The sequence below is a fragment of the Durio zibethinus genome, chromosome 13 (assembly GCF_047325235.1).
Source record: "Durio zibethinus cultivar Kanyao isolate XHJ-2024 chromosome 13, ASM4732523v1, whole genome shotgun sequence".
Taxonomy (NCBI): Eukaryota; Viridiplantae; Streptophyta; class Magnoliopsida; order Malvales; family Malvaceae; genus Durio; species Durio zibethinus.
In genome coordinates this window covers 9,473,299-9,498,107 of record NC_143174.1, presented here as the reverse complement: position 1 = coordinate 9,498,107, position 24,809 = coordinate 9,473,299, and the positions used below count along the sequence as shown (strand labels likewise).

At 33.1% G+C, this 24,809-nt stretch overlaps 1 protein-coding gene across 3 annotated transcripts; it reads left to right on the top strand.

Moving 5' to 3' along the window:
• The first annotated feature begins 1,499 nt into the window (after nucleotides 1-1,499).
• On the top strand, nucleotides 1,500-19,318 carry LOC111302788 (putative CoA ligase CCL12). 3 transcript variants are annotated; one of them, XM_022898619.2, is made up of 14 exons: nucleotides 1,500-1,896; nucleotides 13,709-13,838; nucleotides 13,983-14,242; nucleotides 14,698-14,899; nucleotides 15,433-15,473; nucleotides 16,004-16,132; nucleotides 16,228-16,301; nucleotides 16,395-16,615; nucleotides 17,239-17,333; nucleotides 17,423-17,639; nucleotides 17,847-17,972; nucleotides 18,426-18,524; nucleotides 18,672-18,878; nucleotides 19,072-19,318. In XM_022898619.2, exons 1-14 carry the CDS (start codon nucleotides 1,613-1,615, stop codon nucleotides 19,183-19,185), a joined length of 2,199 nt encoding a protein of 732 aa, XP_022754354.1. In that variant the 5' UTR covers nucleotides 1,500-1,612; the 3' UTR covers nucleotides 19,186-19,318. The 3 variants fall into 3 exon arrangements, 2 of the variants coding, with proteins under 2 accessions (XP_022754354.1, XP_089597949.1); XR_016326426.1 differs by having other exon boundaries at nucleotides 1,507-1,896; nucleotides 18,632-18,878; XM_089741823.1 differs by lacking the exon at nucleotides 1,500-1,896 and adding an exon at nucleotides 12,655-12,755.
• Nucleotides 19,319-24,809: the final 5,491 nt, after the last annotated feature.

Below are 24,809 nucleotides of genomic sequence, written 5' to 3'. Positions count from 1 at the left end.
GAATTTCTACACTTTTCACACAACAAAATGCTCTTTAATGCTTGAAGAAGATGGTAGATGAAAGCAATATATTTGCTTTCCTCTTGATAGTTTCGAATATGGTGGGAGACCTTTATTTATATGTTGAGAGTGAAAAATAGCCATTACTTGCATTAATTGTTTAGAGGTTCTGCAAAATTTCAGACAAAAATAGTTGTTGCATGCATTTTCGGCACGGGGGGATCAATCCCCTCATATATGGATCGATTGGGTTGGTTAAAATACAAACAAATTTTTTACGTGAAAAGACATAAACAATCTATCCATAAATGGTATCAATCAATCCCTTTTTCAAGTGAGCGATCCCCTAGTTTGGGTGATCAATCCCTTTTCATGTTTTGGAACCAAATTTTCATTTTGATTAAAAACCAATTGATCCATAAATAAAAAGGGATCGATCATATCTTTGAAAACTTGAACCAATCGATCTATACAAAGAGGGATCGATTGGTTTTTATGAAAATTTTACAAGACACCTTTCTGGTAAAAAAAAAAAAAATCAATCAATCCCCTTGAGAAAGGGATTAATCCCTTATATGCAATTTTGGTCAATTTTGTTTTTAAACCATATCAAATGAATTGAACACATTTTTTACTGAATAAAAAAGCTAGAAAACTATTTAAATTAAGTTTAAATCATTTCAAGCAAATTTTTATTTTGTCATTTCAAAATACTTTATCAATTCAAGGTTAACAAAAATAAAATTAGGTTTACAACTGTGAGATAAAAATTAATGATAAAGATATGCGTTTGGATGTAAATATAGTGATGGTAATGAAGTGAATTATAATAAAAAAATAATTATTAAAAATATTGATTACGAATCCATTTAGATGTATGATAAAATTGATTTTAGTAAGATTAAAGATTATGATAGAGGTATGATTGATTATTATAATAATGAGATTAAAATAAATGGTTAGATATGTGTTTGGATATAAAAATAGTGGTGATATTAAAGTGAATTATAATTAAAAATTATTATTGAAGGTATTATAATAGAAATTAATAATAATTAATAAAATAAAATTTATTTATTTGTTAGTTTATTATATAGTAATAAAATTGATTAATTATTTTATATATAATAATAAAAATCAAAATAAAATTTATTTATTTTATATTAAATTAAAAAATTACTTTAAAATTTTTAAATAAAATCAAATGAAAAAAATAGAAAAAAAGCATCAAAATATCATTTGACTTTCAAAAGTAGTATTTGCAGATCTGTCTCGTTAATCGATGGAGACTTTTCTCATGGGATTAAAAAACTTGATATTAAATTCAGGATTCTGAATTCTTAATTTACTATAAAAGGAAAGTAAAAATAAAGAATGGGGGAGGCAGAAAAATGCAACAAAATGCATCCATCACGTGGCTCAACCTCCTTTCTTTTCTCGGATGTGTCTACCTACTTCTCTCACCTTACCTACCCTCAATCACCTATTTTTTCTGCCTTCTGCACGGCTACCATATTATAATTATGATATGTGATACGGAGAGAGCGAAAAGGACGAGACAGAGAGCTAGCGGCCAGTCTTAAGGGGGAGAGAGAGAGAGAGAAAGCGACTGATGGCAAACAGGATAGACGAAGTGGGCATCGAAGATTTGTGTAGGGCAGGCGGAGGATTAAGCATGGAGGAGGCCAAAGAGATCCATCAAGTCATAAAAGAGGCAATTTCAAAAGCGAAAGCAAGCGGAAAATTATTGGGAAGAGAAGTGTGGAGAGAGGTGGTGGGTAGGAGAGTGCTAAAGCCTTGCCATCCGCATTCACTCCACCAACTTGTCTACTACTCTGTCTATGCCCACTGGGATGCTTCCACTAACGGTCCCCCTCTTTACTGGTTCCCTTCTCTGTAATGTCTCCTTTCTCTTCTTAATTAAATTTTACATACTTTTCTGTGCGTTTGCCCTTTATGCTCTTCTTCACCTTTTAATCGCCGCTACCATCTATGTGTATATATTTTTAAAAAACCAAATCTTGTTTTGAAAAACAATAATGCGTTAAAAAAAGATGTTAGTTTCTTTATTTGTAAAAAATAAATGCATCTTTATTTGTATATTTTTTACAATAAAACTATTTGATTTTTAAATTCTCCTTTTTTGCTCAAAGTAATTATTCTATTGACTTTTTATCTTTGACTGTGTTTTCAAGTTTAATTAGCAAAAAAAACTTATAGTAGCATGGATACTACTTGTATAAGTTAATGATTATTTGATTTATCATTTGTAATGTGTTATGTAATTATATTAGTTTTTTTATTTTTTAATATATTTTAAAAAGTTATGTGGTAATATTTTAACCCTTCTAATAGATTCTAAAAAGAGAAGTAATATGGGTTCCATCATTTTTGTCCCAACTAATTGTATTCCTTGACATGTCATATAATTGAGTAGGAGAAAATATATATTAAAATTTTATATGAAATTTGTGAAATTTTTCTAAAAAATATTTAATAAAAATTTTAAATTGATCTATTAATAGAGTTTAATAAAAAATATAAAATATAAAAAATATTATTAAAATATTATTTATAATTTAAATTTAATTTATATATTTTTAATGATAAAAACTTTGTAAATATTTTTACTAAAAATATTTATGTAAAGAATATATTAAAATTTATTAAATTTTTCTTACACACTAAATTTATATAAAAAAATCCTTTTAATTTATTATTTTTTATTTTTTATTTTAATATTTATTTAACAATTTTTAATAAGAAATCTTACGAATATCATTAAAGAAGTTTATCTAAATCTTTATTATATGTCATGTTAGGGAAAACATATATTTGAGACAAAATTGATAGAATAAGTAATTAACATAACTTGATTAAAAGTGTTATCAATTGTGCATAAAATAAATTTTCAAAATAAAATATACCATATAAAAATAAAATTATTTTAATTATAAAACAATATATTTTATTTTGAAAGAAAAATATAATTATAATATATTTTATTATTATCGAATGGTAAACTGAGTTAGAAAGTAACTTTTAATTGATCTATAAATGATTTTATAAATGAATTATAAATAAAATTTATTTGTAAATATAAATAAATTAAATACACTTTGTCTGAGATGGGTTTGTTTATTAATCAAACTTTAATTGTTTTGCAAAAACATTTGTTTAATTTAATAAGTAAAAATAAATTAATAAAAATCAAATATGTTCACACGAATTGTTCCTTAAAAAGTTTGTTAACTTATAGCCCAGTCTCAACGGATTAACATTTTTTTATTTCCAAGACAGAGCCTTGCCTTTCAACAGCATGGCTTCATCCAAATCTGCAAAATTATATTTTTGTTTCGATGAAATTGTTACGTATTGGTTTTTTTATTGATACAAAATTTTTAAGTTTTAAATTTTATATATTTTAATTAATTAAAATTTAAAAAACAAGTATCTAAAAACTATTTCATTCAAAATTTAAAAATAAAATTTAATCAAATAACTATCATGTACACACTATAACGCTTAAAGTTGCACGTTAGATTTCTCTTTCCTAACTACATTCCTTCTTCCCAATTTGTGCTCCCTAAAATATTGGAAAGTTTTAAATCATTAAAAATTAAAACTTTTAATAATTTTATTTTTTTAATATGTTTGATAAATTTTTAATATGTTTGCAGCTTTTTAATCACTGTCAAACAGTCTCATTCCAATCATACCTTTGCAAAACTCACGTCCTGTGCAAACTTTATAGCTTTCATTACTGTGATGGCTTCTGTTTGAAATGGGCTATTGACATCACTTAATCAAACAACTGCTATTTCAAGAGGCTCACCCTAGTGGTCTCTAATAATAATTCCTATGCTCCTGTTTGATCCTTCTCGCAAAACGAGCCATCGAAATTAACTTTCATGGCCCTTTTTCCGATTGAATCCAATGTTGTAGGGATATGTGTTAGGGGTAATGATTCAAATCTTATAATAAATTTATTTAAATTTGATTAGATTTTGTTTGAAGGATAAAAAAATTTGTAGAAGAAGAATTTTAAGAGAAAAATATATTTTTAATAGGTAAGTTTGATTTGCAAAAGAAGAATTCTAAAAGGAAAGAGATTTTTAATAGGTAAATTTGTATGGTTATAAATAAATAAAGTCTTTGTAGGGTTAAGTATAAGAAAAAATATAAGAGAGTTGTAGGGTTTTATGGCATACACCACTCATAATACTATTAGAGATTTACGTCTTATGGATGTGTATGTTTGTGAGTGGATTAAAAGAGATTGAAAGAGTTTACATAGATATGGGTGCATGAATGTATATAGGTTTGTATTTGTTTGAGTTGAGAGTACTCAATAGGACTAGAGGAGATTGAAAGTATCTATAGGTATTGATGTGGTTGATATGATTTGTTGTATGTATGTAATTCTCTACAACTAGTAAATTTTTTTTTGCATCCGTGTATGTAGGTCAGTTGGATCAAACAACATTAAATTATTATCTCTTGTATGATTGATTGATTGTTTGATTCCACTTCCGCTGATGTGATTGGATGGGGGATATTTGCTTAACAAATGGTATTAGAGTTGTGGTGATCCCTAACAAGTGGTATCAGAGTTGGAGGTTCGAGATGTAGGAAGAGTTAAGGTTTGAGCCATGAGACGAGGTAAGTCCAAAAGAGCTCGATTCAATGAAAAAGTTCGAGTTCATATTTTGAAGATCAATTTGCATTAAGTGTGAAGACACACAAGAAAAGATGATTGTGAGACTTTCATTACAGATGGAGCCAAATATGTTTAGTATGAAGATAAATGATTTAATAAAATTTGAGTTAAGGTGAAGATTTTTAAGAATAGTGACTCAAATCCTATAACATATTTATTTGAGATTGGTTAGATATTCCTTGATGGACAAGAAGACTTGCAGAAGAAGAATTCTAAGAGAAAAAAAGATTCTTAATAGGTAAGTTTGACTTGCAGAAAAAGAATTATAAGACAAAAGAAATTTTTAATAAATAAGTTTGTATGGTTATAAATATGTAAAGTCTCAGTGGGGTTAGATATGAGAAAAATATAAGAGAGTTGTAAGGTTTTATGGGATAGATACCCTATAAGTCTACTAAAGATTTACGTCTTATGGGTGTGTATGTTTGTAAGTGGACTAAAAGAGACTGAGAAGGTCCAAACATACATATGGATGCATGAGTGTATATGAGTTTGTGTTTTTTTGAGTTAAGAATACTTCATAGGACTAGAAGAGATTGGGAGTGTCTATAAGTATTGATGTGACTGATATAATTTGTCGTATGTTTGTAATTCTTTACAATTAGTAAATTTTTTTTCATTTATAGACGTAGATCGGTTGGATCGAATCACGTTAAATTATTATTTTTTGTGTGATTGATTGATTATTTGATTTTACTTTTGCTAGTATGATTGGATTAGAGTTTTTTCTCTAACAAGTGGTATTAGAGCTCTAGTGATCCCTAACAATATGTAGGTATTCTTTTCTCACCAGTTGCCTGTTGAACTCTTCATTGTATTGTTGGATGAAGTTTGCCAGTATTGGTGTTGGTTTCCTCTGCTCTCTATGCTTTTTTCTATTTCGCTCTCCCTAGATCCCCATATAACAGTCATAAAAAATTTCATCTTTCCATCCTTTAAATTGGTACATGCTTATTTTATCCATTCCACAACACCAGTAAAATTACTTCAATCACTCTGATATAGACTAATATGCTTCCAAACTCCTAACGCTTATGTGCATCGCATGCATGCATAGATCATTGACTTGTCCTCCTTGCCACACCTTAAGCATGCAGTAGAAACATTCAACCCTCTCATTTTGAGGTTTAATTTTATTGGTAGGGCCTATTGGCATGCTTGCCATATCATCATCTTTACTTTGGGGGTGAGTCTTTGCTTCCCATAATTTTCTCTAACTCACAGTTGAGTCATTTTGCATTTGTTCCATCGCTGTGTTTTGCTCCTCTTCCATTAGAAGTCTGTATGTGCTTCTCATCGCATATTCCCCTTTATTATCATGGTGCCATACTAGGATATCAGGACTGCCAAGGAAGCTTATTGGGATTGAACATATTATTTCTATCTCTTACGTAAAAAAAGTGCTCTTGATGGTGTCTTTGTTCTAGCATTTTCTTTGATGGTCCATATGGTAGGCGACCATAGTGTATTCTTGTTCATATCTTCTTTGTGATTACACCTTGAATGGCTATGCAGTTGGCAGCCAATTATCCTTTCATATTGTACTTTTTGCCCATTGCCTCCTTTCAATTTTAGTTTTTTATGTAATATCATTTTAGCTACAAGAAGCTCCTTCACGTGAGCGAAGGGTTATGCCCTAACCGATACTCCATGAAGGTGGAATTCGGGTAATACCTAGCCTTAAGGACTTTGTTAACTAATGTTTCTGGTTTGGCAATAAGTTACCAACCTTGTTTTTTGTGCATCACGTTGTTAAAAAACTCCATTTCTCTTAAGCCCAAGCCATATTTTGTCTTAGTGACCTAGTGAACACTTTTCTCTTTTGTCCATTGTCTCCACTAGTATCTACCAATGATACTATTTATCTCCTTGCATAATCTGCTTGGTAGCAAAAAGCAATTCATTGCGTAGGTTGGAACTGCTTGTAATACCAACTTGATGAAGACTTATTTTCCCCCATGTGATAAGCATCTATTGCTTCTTCCTTTTATCTTTGATTTAAGTATTTCTTTGATTTCCCTGAAAGCTCTTGTTTTGTTTTTCCCTACCATCGATGGCAATCTAAGATACTTCTCAATATTATCTGTGGCTTGAACCCTGAATAAAACTTTTAGGGCCTCTTTCTGCTCTTAACCCATATTTGTGATGAAATACAATGTTGATTTGTCGTAATTGATGTGTTGACCAGAGCTTTCCTCATATTTCATTAGCATGCTCTTCACCTTCTTGTGTTTGTTTAGTATTGCTTTCGCAAATAATAAGTTGTCATCTGCGAAGAAAATGTGACTCACTCTGGAACCGTTTCGACTAGTTCAAGCTCCCTGGATGAAACCCTTTCTTTGAGCTTTAGCTAATAATGACGACAATCCTTCACCGCATAACAAAAACAAATATGGAGATAGGGGTTTCCCTGCTTGAGACCTTTTCATAGCCAAACTTTGTCAGTGATGCTCCCATTAATAATAATCGAATAAGAGACAGTTGTGATAAATTGCATTATGAGAGATATCCAACTAGGCATGAATCCCATTTTACCCATAATCTTTTCCAAGAACACCCATTCAACTTATTTTCTAAGAACACCCATTCGACTTCCGTTCAACTATCTCTCTTTTCTCATTTTTCTCTCTATTTTTCTTGGTTTTTTTTTTTTTGGTTTGAGACACCACCTTAAAACAACCCTATCTTTTTTTATTAAGTAGCTAGGGTTTGTGTAAAAAAAAAGACCAAGGCCCATAGCCTTTGATTGGTCTAAAACTAATTACATGAGGCTGTACCATTTTTCTAACAATCTCCCTCTCCAGCCCTATTAGAAGGAGATTCATCACCATAGTAGTTTCATTTAGAACTTATCTTGGCCAAAGAACTCATTCTAGTGAAGTTACTACAGAACTCAAACTTCTCTTTGGGAAGTATCTTAGTCAATATATCTGGTACATTCTTATCAGTATAGATTTTTTTTAACAACATTTGCTATTCCTCAATCACTGAACATAACTAGTGATATCTAATATCAATATGCTTTATTTTAGCATGGTACATGGCATTCTTATTCAAATCTAAAGCACTTTAGCTATCACAAAGTATCACATACTCTTTCTGATTCAACCCTAATTCAAAAAGAAAACGTTTCATCCGAAGCATTTCTTTACCTGCTTTGGTTGCTATAATATACTCAGCTTCTGTAGTTGACAAAGTAACACATTTCTGTCACTTAAACTGCTAAAACACAACTTCTCCTACAAAAGTGAACAAATACCTTGAAGTAGATTTCTTATCATCAAGATCACCTATCATATCAGCATCAGTAGACCCTTCTAGAACTGGTTGTGAAACTTCATAACTCAAGCACATTTTTGAGATGCCTCTCAAATATCTGAAAATTCATTTTACTGCGTCCTAGTAAACTTTTCTCGAATTAAAAAGCAATCTGCTCACTACACCAACTGTATAAGCAATGTTAGACTGTGTACAAACCATAAGATACATTAAAGAATCAACTACAGAAGAATAAAAAATACTAAACATAGGTAGTTGCTCTTTTTTAGACACCGAATAAGATTTCTTACTCAGATGAAAATGGTTGGTAAGTGGACTGCTGATTGATTTAGCATGTTGCATATTGAATTTAGTAAGCATTCGTTCAACATATTTTTCTTGTGACAACAACAACTTTCCAGCTCTTCTATCCCGGATAATGTCCATATCGAGAATCTGCTTTGTTGGACCTAAATCCTTTATGTCAAAGGACTTGATAATTGTTCTTTCAACCTGTGAACCATACCAATATCTTATCTCATAATTAACATATCATCAACATATAATAAGTGAATAATGAAGTTACCATTAAGAAATTTTCTAACATACACATAAGGATCTGCTATCGTTCTTTTATAGCTATGGCTCACCATAAAAAAATCAAACTTTTTATACCACTATCACGGAGCTTGTTTCAAGCCATACAAGCTTTTCTTCAGTTTACAAACTAAGTACTCTTTCTCTTTTACTTCAAAACCCTCAGGTTGATTAATATAAATGTCTTCTTGTAAGTCACCATGCAAGAATGCAATATTGACATCAAGTTGTTCGAGCTCAAGATTCAAATTAACTACTAATCCTATTACCACTTGAATGGAACTCATCTTCACAATTGGAGGGAAGACCTCATCAAAATCGATGCCTAATTTTTGAGAAAAATCTTTCACTATCAATCGAGCTTTGTATCTCACTAGCTTGTCACTATCTTTTCCACCATGGCATGAAATTTCTGAAAATGTTACAATACTTGGCTTTTGTTTTTCAACATATACACCTAAGTCTTATGTGAAGCATTATCAATAAAAGTAACAAAATATCTGTTATCACCTAATGACTCAACCTCAATGGGACCACATACGTCAGAATAAATCAATTCCAATATATCTTCTTTTCTCTAAGAACTCTAACGAAAAGAAACTCTACGATGCTTACTAAACAAACAATGATCATATGAATCGAGAGACATACCTTTGGTCAAAGAAATGAAAGACTGTCTTACCAAAACCTATAACCTTTTCTATTTCATGTGTGCCAGCCTCTTGTGCCACAAGTTTGTTGAAGCATCATCCTCAATGGCATTTACATGGTTGCCATTCAATTGCATCCATGTCTTATACATTGTGTAGTATAATTTTCCTCTTACAATTACCATAGATCCTTTGAGAAGTTTTCATTGCCCAATTTTTTATCGACTCTCATATCCTTCTTTATCAAGGATATTAATAGTAAGCAAGTTCATTCTCATATCCGGAATATGTCTGACGCCTTTCAAAGTCAACATGCAGCCTGTACTAGTTTGTACAACAATATCATCAATCTCAACATTCTATGACACACTCTTGTTTCCTATCTTGGTGTAATCAAAGTCTCTTGCTTTGTAAGTTATAAACAATTCTCTTTTAGAAACACAATGATATGCCGCTCTTGTGTCAACTATCCACTAAATGTTGGGATCACCAACATGATTAGAATCACCATGTGTACAAATCAAAGTAACTGAATCACTATTTGAATTCACTGTTACAACATTGCCATCATCTGAACTCTTGCCTTTCTCATCTTTTCGCTCTTGTTTTAAGATTTTATAGTGTCATTTTATATGACTTATTTTACTACAATGGAAACACTTAACTTTATTTTTGGACTTGGATCTATGTTTAGATTTACTACGGCATTTTGAATTCTGACCTTCGTCGATGTTTCTACCCCTGTTCTTTGTGATCAGAGCTTAATTCTCAGGGTCAATATCTTTTGACCTTGCTTCTTTATTAAGCATATTATCTTTTAACATCTCCAATGTCACCTTATAATCAGGATCTGAATTAAGAACAATCACAATAAGAGTATTTCAGCTATTTGGTAATGAACCCAAAAGAAACAATGCCTTTATTTCATCATCCATCTTAAGCTCCATAGTAGTCATCCAATTAAATATATCTTAAAAATCACTCAAGTGTTCTGTAATCGATCGTCCATCTTGTTGGGGAGTTAAATCACATTTGAAGCCCATGAGAGCACACCAAAGAGTTCATACATACATGTTGGACACCACTTGAGCCCAAAAGCTTAAGCTATTAAGTTTTTGGGTCTTTCATGCATATATAAGACATCTTATTCAAATTTTCTAATGATGTGAGATTCTCATATGTGAATCATATCCTAACAATCTCCCCCGTTCACTTATGAGTTTTGATCAAGTTTCACCACGATTTTTTTGTGTGAGTAAGTCCTTATTAACACCTGATTTGGGCTAAATAACCTCACATCTTTAGTGTGCTTTTTAGGCTAGGGCACAACCTTCAATCTGGGTACCTAGGTTGTCTCAGTGTTCCTTCAAGCTTGCATTTCAGGTTGACTCAACACATCGTCCACTTGGGTGTTTCGCTTCTGCATATTATCATATATTCGTTGCATTTAAGTCGAATATTTTAATACCGACATTCGAGCACATGGAGTTGATGGACGTGACCAACCTCTGATCTGCCAACAATCTCCTTTAATATTGTTGTTCAAGTCCATGAAATTGATGGATGCAGTCAACCTCCGATCTGCCAACAATCTCCCACCCTCTAACAACACTACTGAGACTTGAACCCGTGACTTCTCGAACCCATGACTTTTGGCTTTGATACCACTTGTTAGGCCTGAAGCAATAAACACAACAATGCAGAAGCAATATAACACAATAAACCTATAGTAATAGATAACAATTAACAATCAACAACGTAGAAAAAATAAAACACTAAGATTTACGTGAAAAAACCTCCAGCGTAGAGGGAAAAACCACGAATCACCAAAAAAATCTCCATTATCAAACAATAGATATACAAAGTTCTTCTCTAGCTAAAACTAAAGCTAATCAACAATTAGAGAGATAATTGAAAAAATCTCACCAAATAGGTAACTCAATAAATACACCTTAGATTTGTTCCTAGAGAGCTTTTAACTCGATTTTTACCGTTCAAAATGTAGAACTCTAAATCATAAACCTGCTGACAAAGTTTCAGCTTAATCAGACCACGGATCAACTTCCGTTCAACCAACTCTCCCTTTTCTTTTTTCTCTCTATTTTTCCTGGCTTTTCTTCTTTCTTTTCATAGTTTAGGACATCACCTTAAAACAACCCCACCTCTTTTTATTAAGTAGCTAGGGCTCTGTATAAAAAAAAAAAAATCAAAGCCCATGGCCTTTGATTGGTCCAAAACTAATTAGATAAGGCTGGACCATTTTCCTAACACGTCACTGACCATTGTATCCCAAATCTTCAAGCCCTGTTTCATACAACACAGCCCGAAAATCTTCCATTTGCCTTTCTCGCTTATGCATTTTCCTGATTTTTCGTGAGTCCACTATGTTGCGCTGTTAATCATCTCAAAATCTCCCATGACTGCCATCTCTCTCTCGTATCCGGGTCCACATAAAAACCAGTCAGTCACCACTTTGAATTGATATCAGTTTCTTGTACTTCCATATTGATGTAGTTTTTGGAGAAGCTTAACAAATGAAGGTTAATCTCATTTGTCCATAGCATTGCCAGACCCCCACTTGTTCCATCAGCATCCACACTATAACACGACTGCATACCACATGTCTTTTTAATCTGTTCCATCTTCCTAGTATGTAGTTTCCTCTCAATGAGAAAAACCACATGGGGAGCTTTAGTTTTAGCAGCTGCTGAAAGGCTCGAACTTCCCGTGGGTTCCCAAGCCCACGGTAGTTCCATGATAAGCATTTCATTGCCGTCAATGGGGTTGGCACTTAGCCTCCACCGTTTCTGGCAAATTATTTTCCACCTTGGTTTTCTTTCCCAGGATGACTTCTTCCTCCTTTCCCGATTAGTCTCCCTTTCCATTTTAGTTGCTATTCTTTTCCCCAGGTTTATCTCCAGCGTGCTCCTTCCCATTGCATGGGTCCTTGCTTTTCTTTTCCAACTAGCACTTCCCTTAGCTATGTTCTCTTGTATTTCCCGTATGGCGATTGCCTCTTCTATCAAAGGGTTTCCTATTTCATTACAATCCAAAGTGGTTCCATGCATATGGTTCCTCTCAACTTCATTGTCCATGTCAGATCCCTTTTTTTCCCCATGATTCCTTTCCTGCTCTGGGTCTTTTCTCCACGTGGTTTCAACTCCCTTATTATCTTTTGCATGATTTTCTCTTGTAATCTCGGCAGAATCAACGTGGATCGGTGATCCCATACTAACTGTACCTGAGATTTTGGTCGTGACTTCCTCAACTTGCTTGGCTCCCTGTTGGCCGTTTCCGTCTCTCCCTTCCTTCATCATTGGTCGTCCTCCGCTTCCATCACCTCGTTCCTTGTGTATTGTGCTCGCATTATTCCCAGCTATGCCTTTCTTGTTTTGTTTAATCCCCTTAACTCTTTCATTCTGGTTTAGTCTATAACTTTTTTTAAAGGAGATGCTCTCAACCAATCGCCGTATTGTTTCTCATGTTCTGGCTCCATCTCATCTTCATCAACATGTGGACAGTTAGCTTCGGTATGGTCCAATTTCCCACAAACATAACAAAATTCCGATAGCCTCTTGTATTTAAGCTTACCCCAAATGTTGTTGTCTCCCCCTTGCTTTGCCAATGCTACAAACCTTCTTAGCGACTTGGTAACGTCTATATCTACTTTCATTCGAAGAAACCGACCCCAGCCCGCGAAATCTATATTATCATCGACTTCTTTAACCATTCCAATTTTTTGGCCAACCAACCCTAGCTGCCACCTCCTGATTGATCCATTTGAGAGGGATGTCATATACTCTGATCCAGAAAGTGGCTCTTTCAAACCAGTTATGAACGGCCTCAACTCTCCGTTATAATCTTGAAACAGGAGAAGTTTTTTCTCAAAGGACCACGATGCTCCCTCCAACACCCTCGTTTTATCCTTATTCGATCTGAACTTGAACAGGAAAAGGTTGCCATCCAGAACGGAAATCTGTACCTCCTGTACCAATTTGGAAATAACCCTAAACGTACCTATCATTGCATCACGATTAAAGGGTCTTGCAGTTAACAGCTTCCCTACTAACCAGTAATCTGCTTGGGATTTGCCTTCATTCTCTTGCTTCTTTCCTATCTCTATGCCTTCATTCTTATCCTCCGTTAGCTTTAGATTTTTCCAGACTCCTTCCAAGTCATCAGCCATGACCTCCACCCCATTACTATCATGTTCCTACCTCCTATTGCCACTAACTACTACCAACTGACCATCCAGCCCACAAAGTCGCTTCCCTGAAGAGATCTTGAGGCAGACTTAGTATCCCACTAGAACTCACTCCTCCCACTGAGTTTCAACTTCTGAGGAGACTTAATTCCCTGAATCAATATATCTTTCTTGAAAATCTAGTGAATAAAAACGATTTTACTTATGTTGGCTAAGTTTGCGAGAATTAAGTCAAACTTTGTCATTTTTCTAACTGAGCCAAATATTCTGACTGTTCAGATATGAGTCTAAACTTACAAACTTGGGACGAACAATGGAAACTCATGGTCCAAAGCTGTTAGGGACTTCATACAACGATCCCATTGCAAGTTTTAACCTCTTTCGGTATTTCACTGTCCAACATCCTGAGGTAAGCAACTAATCTAATGTTCTTCTCCTTATCCATTATTTTTTTTTAGGTAAATGCCCATCTCAATGCTGCATTATGGAGTTTTAAAAAAATTTATCTTCTTCTCAAATTAATTATTATTTTTTTTTTTGAAATGATTATCAGGTTTATTGGTCAATCATTCTAAAAGAGCTTTCAGTTACATTTCATGAATCTCCCAAGGGCATTCTGGATAACACCGACATATCAAGACCTGGGGGAACTTGGCTTCCTGGTTCAGTTTTGAATATTGCTGAATGTTGCTTATTGCCCTCAACTCATCCCAGAAAAGAGGATAATAGTTGTGCAATTGTATGGAGAGATGAAGGCAAAGATGATTCCAATGTGAACCGTATGACACTTAAACAACTTCGAGAACAAGTGATGTATGCTCTCGTTTACTTGACCTACATTTCAGTTTTATGTGTTTGAGTACGTAATAGATGCAAAAATGGAGCTAAAATGTCTCAAATCAAATTTCAGTGAGAAATTTTTATTACTGATTTTTCACTATCATTTCTGAATTTCTTATAATTTGGTTCTTTTATGGAAAAGAAAAAAAATTGACAATAGTAAACTTATGGACAATTACAGTTAGATATCAATACAAAAATGCAATGCCGTATTAATTAGTAGTAATAGTAGTAGTAGCAGCAGCAGCAGCAGCAGCAGCAGTAGTAGTAGTCGTAATAGTAATAGTGGTAGTGGTAGTAGTGCATGTCTACTAGCACTTTTTGTATTATTTTCATATTCAAACATCACAACCATTATTTCGTTCATCTTATGATGTTATTTTCTCTCTTCCTGTTGTACCATCTTCATTCTGATTTACAATTTACAGGTTGGTGGCAAATGCACTAGATTCAACTTTTCAAAAGGGTGATGCAATCGCAATTGATATGCCAATGACAGTCAATGCAGTTATTATATACCTGGCAATAGTGTTAGCTGGATTTGTTGTTGTATCTATAGCTGATAGTTTTGCTGCAAAGGAAATTGCAACACGTTTGCAGATCTCTAAGGCGAAGGCTATCTTCACTCAGGTGTTCTTCCACTTCTGTTGATTATTTAACATTTTATAAAGGATATGAACAAAATTTCACCCAGAATGTCTAACTTTGAGATTGCATTTATTGATGGATATGTCACTAAATATATGGTTGTTGATACATTTCAATCATTGGGACTAAGCATTTATCTGCTAGAAAACTTTTCTATGCTTTCTTACAAATAACTTCAGATAATCAAAAGTGTGTGGTGTGGTGGTCTGAGTCGCTTTATTTTACTACAACATCATTTGCTTTTATTATCATGTCCGCTACACAGTATGTAAGCTGTAAACCATTGTGCTCATTCTGATTTCCATTTTGATATCAAAGTTTTAAAATTACTTCTGTTTTTTTTTTCAATTTTTCACTCTTGTACTTGTAGATTTTTGTGAATAGAATGAAAGCTTGATAAATGTTGGCATTTGTATAAACTATATCTCTATGACTTTAGCAAAACTCTCAATTTTAACTCTAATTTCCAATTTGCTTTGTTTTGGAAATGATAAATACCTGCACTCTGTATTCAGGATTTCATACTAAGAGGAGGTCGAAAGTTTCCTCTATACAGGTAAAAGAAATTTCTTTTTGGTTGTACAGGCCAAATGATCTACTATTTTTACTTTCTCAAGCAACAGTTTGATAAAGAATCATGGGTATGTTGTTCCTAGAGATGACCTCTGCAAGTCAAAGGCCCTTCTAAATTTACAGCATATGCTTTCTTTCGGTAAGGGATGCCAATAGCTGGGAGAGCTGTGGTACCTAATTTATGTGAGAATGACTAGGAATTGAGGTTATGGTCATGTTCTGAATGGCTTAAATGCCTCTGGATTATCTCAACAAGCTTTTGGTGGCTTAAATGCGTCCCGAGGAACGCTATTTTCATTTCAACTATAAGTTCCAAATACAAGTTTTCAATTAAGTTGCATATTTGTAGGCCTCAATGAGAGTGCCTTACCATGAAGATGGAAGCCAAAACTAGCTGTCAATGCCTTCATTTTTTTTATTCTGAATTTCTCGAAGATGCAAATTTTAGGGTACTAGGGTCGATATGTTTATCACAACTGTTGGCATTCATGGCTGTTTGTCTTTGCCATGCAGTCGAGTTGTAGAAGCTTCTCCATATAAAGCTATTGTGCTCCCTGTGTATGGGAATGATGTAGGTATTCAATTAAGAGAACAAGATCTATCATGGAAAGATTTTCTCGCGCATGACAATCAACATCCAAGGTATTTAATGTCTACAATTATAGCTTGAGAACAGTTTACCTGTATTTTAACCAACTGGTCTCTCTTTACCTGTATCTTTCTCATCTCTGTGGCAGATCAAATCATTTCACTCCAAGTTATCGACCAATAGATTCTACAATTAACATACTATTCTCGTCTGGAACCACAGGTGGAAAATTTTCACTTCATTATGTACTTTTACATGTATACATTTCTTTAATTGGTTTGAAGGTTTTCAATTATATTTATTGAGCTTGACCAGGAGAACCAAAAGCTATTCCATGGACACAACTTTCACCTATTCGGTGTTCTTCTGATGCATGGGCTCACCTTAATGTTGGAGTTGGAGATGTTTACTGCTGGCCTACGAATCTAGGATGGGTGATGGGACCGATTTTACTCTTCTCATGTTTTCTAACTGGTGCAACCCTTGCTCTCTATCATGGATCTCCTTTGGACTGTGGTTTTGGAAAATTTGTTCAGGTGAAACCTTGAATTCTTATTATTGTCAATGCTTAGTGTTTAGGAGGTGTGACTTGACTGCAGTTCTAACAACAAGTTATTTCAAGTAAAATGCCTATAATCAAGGATATCTTAAGCAAGATTTGACTTACAAATGCTGCATATGGCAATGCCAAAAATAATGGAAGTATGCATGGCCTAATTCAGTGGCCATCTGATGCCTTAGTGTACAAACCCTCAGGCAAAGTGGAAGCAAAGTAGGAAAGTATTTTGGTATATCATTCCCTTAGATTAAACAGAACATTTAAAGGCCTAAAGCCTGACAACTAATGTGTTGTTCACAGTGTAAAATGTCCCATATCTATAACAATTGCATTTTTCTGATGTTGATTGGTTGATTTTGGGAGATAAGATGACAAGAACTGCCCTTGGCTTGAGTTGGATAAGGTTTTGGTACGGTCTTCTCTTGCATGAAAAAGATACAAAGTGACGGAAATGCTTCTTTTATTCTTCTTTTTATTTTTTTTCTGTTAAAAATTAAAATTTCACATATTGCTACGAACATAGAACTGTGGATAGCATTAATGAGAACAAAATACACCAACTAAGCCCCAGCTCATTTTTCTTCTTTTATTTCGGTTCAGGATGCAGGAGTAACTGTTTTGGGCACAGTTCCAAGCTTAGTGAAAACTTGGAAGAATACGAAGTGTATGGAAGGCTTAGACTGGACAAAGATAAAGTAAACTTTCTTTCCCTTATCCAAAAATGAACTTCTGCATTAGTTACAATTCTCAAAAAAGAGACTTTATCATTTTTTTATGGCTGCAGATGTTTTGGTAGCACTGGAGAAGCCTCTAATGTTGATGATGACCTTTGGCTTTCCTCAAAATCTTATTACAAGCCTGTTATTGAATGTTGCGGAGGCACAGAGCTAGCATCATCTTACATCCAAGGAAGTCCACTGCAGCCACAAGCTTTTGGAGCATTTAGCACTGCATCAATGACAACCGGCCTAGTTATCTTGGATGAGCATGGAGTTCCCTATGTAAGAACTTGTTCTGAAAACTGGTGCAGTTTCCTTTGCAGCCATTTCCATTCAATTTGATAGTTCACTGGATTACATATCCACTACCTGATCCTATTAGGATCTGGTCTGAGTGACAGATGAATAAAATTGTTGTGATCATGGTAAAGGAGTAAGAGGTGTATATATATAAATAAATGTGGCTTATCTGCTTGTCCTTTGTGACAGCCGGATGATAAAGCTTGTGTTGGTGAAGTTGGTTTATTCCCTCTCTACTTGGGAGCAACTGATAGACTGCTTAATGCTGATCATGAGGAGGTTTACTTCAAGGGAATGCCGACATATAATGGAATGGTATGGTCAAATTTGTCTTTCTCAGGATACTTGCATGTTACACTCTAAATGCAGTATGTTACAGAGTGGTTTTATATATCTTTTGGTAAAAATTTCAAATTATGTAGCAAATAGTTCTGTCAACCCCTCCATGTAAGGGGTTACCAAGTTTGAATTCCCCTCCCTGACTATAACCATCCAAAAAGAAAGGATTCCCCTCCTACCATTGCATTTTGCTTTCTTATGCAGCTTTACTATTTTGAAAATGAGACAACAAATCCTAAATACATCAAATCTCCCAATTCTTGAACATAGAACTTTTGCTAAAACCTTTTTAGATTAAAATTTTAGTACTCATATATCACTTTTAGGGATTAATAGCAATTAGAATAATATTCAAGCAATAACTGCTTTATATTTTCCTTAACAAATGCTTGGAAGCATTATCTTATGATTTGATACATTCATTGGCAGCGCCTCAGGAGACATGGGGATATTCTCATGAGAACTGTTGGAGGCTACCTTGTTGTGCAAGGAAGGGCTGATGATACAATGAATCTTGGTGGCATTAAGGTATTACACCCTACTGGCCTTTCTTATTTAAAAATTTTGGTGTCATACCTAGAATATTTGACTGAAGTGTAGATCATCACTCTCCTTTTAATTTGGCTTCTGAATAGTTTTGAAAGCATGAAAGTCCTAAACTTCCCATATCCGCAGACAAGCTCTGTTGAAATTGAACGTGTTTGTGACCGCGCGGATGAAAGCGTCTTGGAGACTGCTGCAGTCAGTGTAGCACCACCCGATGGTGGTCCGGAATTGTTGATGATTTTCGTGGTGCTAAAGAAAGGGTTTTATCAACAACCTGAGAAACTGAAGACGAAATTCTCGAAAGCCATTCAAACCAACCTCAACCCCTTGTTCAAGGTTTGGCTCCTGCATGTTTCAATATCTTTTCTTATGTCTAGGCATGTAGTCTCGACAGCCAAGCATCACCATCTAATCAATCCAAATTCTTGTAGTCAAAGGTCGAAACAGAGGAGTCATTAAAATGAGGAAAAAAAAAATCATGTTGCTAGTTCAATGGGACTAAAATTGACTGCTTTTTGATTGATCACAGGTTAGCTCTGTGAAGATAATCCCAGAGTTTCCTAGAACTGCTTCTAACAAATTACTTAGGAGAGTTTTGAGGGACCAAATAAAGTATGAACTGTCTGTCAGAAGTAGGATGTGAAGGCAGCTTCAGGATTGCTTGATGTATCATATACCTAATTCTAATTGGTAATGATTTTTCGTTTCTCCCATTTTTTTGTGGATCTGGATGTGTACGGATGAAAATTTTGAAATGATTGGTTCTTTCAAATTTCATTCTGTCGTCTATATTTTATACTTTATTGTTATTGGATTAGACCTGTTTAAGAGACGCGTACATGTACACATGCGCGGGCGGACACACGCGTGTATATATATATATATATATATATATATATATATCCACTTTGTAAAATTTCACTGCATTCAAAATTACTGCATCCGCCAACGTATATAGTATTTTTACTGTGCATTTGTTCATTGATTCTTAAATTTCAAGAGAAAAAATAATTTTAAAAAAAATGATATTAGAGGAAAATGGGTGATTCATGGGGTTTCTTGACTATAGGAAATGTAAATTTTTTGTATTTAGTTAGAAGCATGTAAGATTACTTAATAAAATATCTTACCGTATTATTTTTGATAACATGTAAAGAACACACAACAAAATGAAAATATAAAAGTAACTTATTTATTTAACATTTTATAGGAACTTTTAATTATAAATTATTTATATATTTAGTTCAATATTTTCAAAATATTTTTATATATGTTTTGTAAAGTTAGATGGAACCTAAATTACTATCCTAAATTTGTTTATCCTTATGCAAAAAATAAATAAATAAGTCGATTGACCTTAATAATATTAAGTAAAAGTATTTTAAATTTTTATATAATAATATTAAGTAAAGATATTTTATGTTTGATTTTGATTATGTTAGGATTAGTAGCAAACAGATTTTGAATTTTATATTTTCCAAACGGGTGATACCGATGAGCATTGATATAAGATGATAGCCATAAATGTTAAGAGGAAGATTTTTATAGATGACATTTTGATTCAAGAAAAAATATTAACTATTAAAAAAGATTTCTTTTTTTGCAATAAAACATCATCTTTTCCCCAAAAGTATTCTTTTATTTGTTAGGAGTAAATAAAGTTTTGTATCTAAAGTTTTTCACAACATATTTTTAACAAAAATTATGTTTTTAATATTAAAAAATTATCTTTGTTGAAATTATATAATTCTAAAAAATAAAATTTTAACATATTTTAAATAGAGATCATGCTTTTTAGATTAAAAATGTGATCTTTGTTATATTTTGAATAAAGATCGTATTTTAAAAAAAATGTCACATTTATTTAAATTATAAAAAGCAAATATAAATTTTTTATAATATAATTTCAATAAAAATCATGTTTTTATTCTAAAAACGTGATATTTATTAAAAATATAATGAAAAACCATGTTTTTTCTTTTTTAAACATAATCTTTGTTTAAAATATAATAAGAAAAAAATTTTATTTTCATAAATATCTTATAAAAATTATTACATTTCTAAGATAAATAATATTATCTATATAGTCTAAAATGCAATTAAGTAAAATAAGAAAAGTTCTCCACTTTTCTTTCAGAATGTAAAAAAACCTTAAGGAGAAGACAATTTTGGAAAAATTAATGAATATAAAATAAAACAGTATAGAATTTAAAGGCATGAAAATTAAATTTCAATAAAATAAAAGCATATAATTAGTCAAGCCACTGAAAGCCTATGATGTAACCATCAAAATAGCATTCAAAGTCATTCCCTTCAAACTTCAAAGAGCTCAAATAATATGCACATTTGCATTCAAAAAAAAAAAAAAAATAGAAAGCTAAAAGCTGGAAATGGAAACTAGCAGTGCAAAATGAAAATCGAAACTTGTATGTAACAAAGAAAAATAACAAAGTTTAAGTATTGGAAGGGAATGGAAAATTTAAATAAGCTAAAAGAGAACTTAAGAGAATAATAAGTTGGCTCAGAAAACAACTAGAAAAGCAAAGTAAATTAAGCTTCAATGGAGGTCTAATTGGCCAGCAAGCTTCTACCTGGCCAATTAGACCCGTGGAAGCTTGAAAGAAATTTAAGAAAAATGAAAGGGAAGCAAAAAACTCCATAGGTCAGCTATTGGGATCTTATTTGTAGGCATATTTAGGGTCTCATTTAGCTGATCAATGGTCAAAATAAATCAATCTTAGCCCCCCAGAAAGCCAAGTTACCAAGGGAAGATTTTGAACTGTTTGAGAACTACCAGGCTGTACCTTACTGAGCTGGAAATGCTAGCTGTATGCTTCATCATGTGATTGTTGTCTAGCTGGTCTAGTGGCATTTCTTGAAGAGTCCACGTGTCAGTTGAGTTGTCATCCTTCTAGATCTTCAAAGGTATCACCTTTGAGTGTCCAAATGGACAAATGAGGTGAAGGCAACAAATTAGGACAACACATGAAGGTAGTTTCGGCCTATGTGGGAAAGGTAGTATCTTCAAGCTAGTTGGTCGTCCTATGTGATCGGTTTTAGATAGACCAATGAGTTCCCAAGATTGTGCCAAGTCAGCAACCAACTCATCTTTTCCAAATTCTTCTAAAAGTGGTGCCAAAATAGTGACCAATGGGAGGGGAAACAGCTTGCACAATCCGGCTCAAGGGATAAGCTTTTTCCATTCTTGGTAATTCTTGTGCTATCTTCTTCGTCAATGAGAGGGATTTTTAATTCCATGTCATCTCTAAATATTCCAGCCTAAAGTTTCTTCTAGAAGCCAACAAATACAGCGGCAAATATTTAGCATTTTGTCCCTCATGTTCAGCCATCATTCCATGTAGATGCCTCCATCATGTTGCTCATGTGATGCCGATCATCACCCTTCATCTTCATGACTTGTCAAAATCAAAATTTATTTTCACGGAGCTGGTGACTATCTTGAATGATCTTCCAAAAAGTCATTCAAGTCAACTCCTAAAAGTCAACCTTTTCCATGATGCTCCATGGATGATCTTAGCCTTGCACCAACTTGACCTACATGACTCAGTTTTGGGGTTCTTGGTATTATGGCATCCTTAATCCTCCATATTAGTGCTCAATGACCTTGATCTTCATTTTTGAATTAATAACCTACACAAATCACAAAATACACAAGCTTAAGGAAATTTGCAGGTTTTGCTAAAGAACAAGCTAAAGTAAAATCCAAAATGATGAAATTCATACAATAAAACCTAGAATAATTCTATAAAATATATAATTATCACACCTCCAAACTTAATCTTTTACTTGTTCTCAAACAAAATCAAATTTATGCTATGAGTCAATTCTACTTCTCATAATCAATTGATGATGATTGCTTTAAAAATTGCATAATGACTATGGCTTAAGTAAACATAAACATGAACTAATCATGAGTCATCTTAGATCATGCATCAACTTAATTGAAGTTGCATTTTGTGTGCATTATTCTTCACATATCAACACATTTAATCTAGTTGTTAATGTACAATCAAGGAATTAACAAAGTATTAGCAATGAGCATCTATACTTCATATGTTCACCTTTCATATCTCTCTCCACTAATGTAACTTTCACTAAATTAAAGATCCTTAGGTTTTTATAAGCTTGTAATGTTAGGTTAGGGTAAGGTGGGATAAAAGGACATTTTAGGTTAAAATACTATAATCATGCATCACTAGCTTAGGACCATTTTGATTTTGCAATGAGTGAGAGTATTTTCAAACATATACAACCATTCCCCAAACTTGCATTTTACTTTCTTCTTTATTTTTTCACAATTTATTTTTTTGTATTTTTGCACAATTTATTTTCATAATTTTTTTCTTTTTTTAAACAATTCACCTATCCTTACATAAGTATCATAACTCTATAATTTGACAAGAATGATCCATATGCTTATAGGAAGGGACAAGAAAATGGAAAATGAGAACAAAGTCTATGCCTGTTATATGGTTTTATAAACAAAAGAAGGATAATAAAGCTCAAATAGGGTAACTAAGGATATGTACATTACGGTTGGCTTGAAAAAAGTTCAATCGGTCTAAGGATGGCTTAAATCCTATCCCTAATTAAGTGATACCTAATATTTCACCTCGAAAGGTAATCAAATAAATTCTAGAATACAAGCGTTGCTTTGAAAATGAATGCAATCCTATGATTATATAAACATTTTTTAAATAACATGCAAATAAATTATTAGAGCTTATACTCACAAATATTGACTTGCAATCAAATACAAACAATTACTAAGAATCATCTCATGCTTCATAAAATATTTACTATTTTTCTAAAGTTATAACCAAAGTCAACATAGGATCATCATCAATCAACTAGAGAAAGTATACTAATAACACAAAGTTGTAGTCAATTTAGCTAAAAAACTTGTAAAAATTTTTGAAATTATTTGGAAAATTTAGGCACAAATTTTCTTTCATAGCCGGAATCAATTTAGCTAAAAACTTGTAAAACTTTTGAAACCTTTTGAAATTTTGGACAATTTGCACTACAAATTTTCTTTTTCCTCAAACTTGAAAATCAAATTGTTCTCAACATGCAGGCAAGTAAGAATTTAAACACAGAAAGACAAAATACTCTTTTGACATGGCTGAGGCATTTTTCAAAGTTTCAAGATTGGCATGATTTTTCCTATAAACAAAAGAAACAAATTATAATGAGAAAAACAATTAATAGAAAGAAAACAACGTAATCAAATGAAGGAAGAAATTTGAGTTAACTCCCATAAAGCATTGAATTTAAGTTTACAGCTCAACATTTGCATCAAACTCAAGTAGATTAGAATTGGCCTTAGTGATTACACCGCACTTGATTCATGCATCCAACCATTTAATCATTTTTTTTTTATAACCTTATCCGTGAGTCTCAATAGTAGGCTAAGGCTCATTAGTAGGTGGTGTAGTAGTGGTAGGGATCTGGCTATCAAAAATCTCAAGTTTCCTATCTGAGGGTATGTATGTCTTAGTTTTAGCACTAAGTTCGATGGTGTTTCCATGACCTTTTTAAGATTAGAAAGTGCCAAAGATAAAAGGTTAAATACCTCATGGTGAGACTTGGAAGAAATAGAGGTGTTTGGGAAAACTTGGGTTGCTTCTACTATCTTTATGTTTACACCTTTTTTATTTGGCACATTTTCTGTGTCTGCATCTAACATGAATACACCAATTTCTTTTTTGCCAATTGTGTTCCTGTAGGCATCTCTTGCAAAACATTCATATCATTGAATGCCATTGTAAGAATTCATCAATCTTATCATCATCAAGCATAGGGCATGGTTGCTTTCCTTACAAAAATTCATCTATTTCCTTACCAATCAAAATCCCACCCTCACATCATTAATGAGCATGTAGTCACCATTGCTATTGGGGGATTTACTAGGCTAGTAAACTCTAAATTTGGCTTCCTTATCAAATACTCTCATAGTAAGCTCCCCTTTCTTTACATTGATGTTCATATCCTCTATGGCTAAGAATGGTCTTCCAAAGATGATAGGTATTTTAGTGTTATGCTCTATTTCTAGCACCATAAAATTAGGAGGGAGGTAAATTTGATAAACCTTAACAAGTATATCCTCCAACACTCTCTTAAAATACATAAGAGACCTGTTAGCAAGTTGAAGAGTGATAGCGGTGGATTTGATCTCACCTAAGCCTACCTGTCTAAAGATCAATAAAGGATGAGATTCATGCTAGCTCTTAAGTCACAAAATGC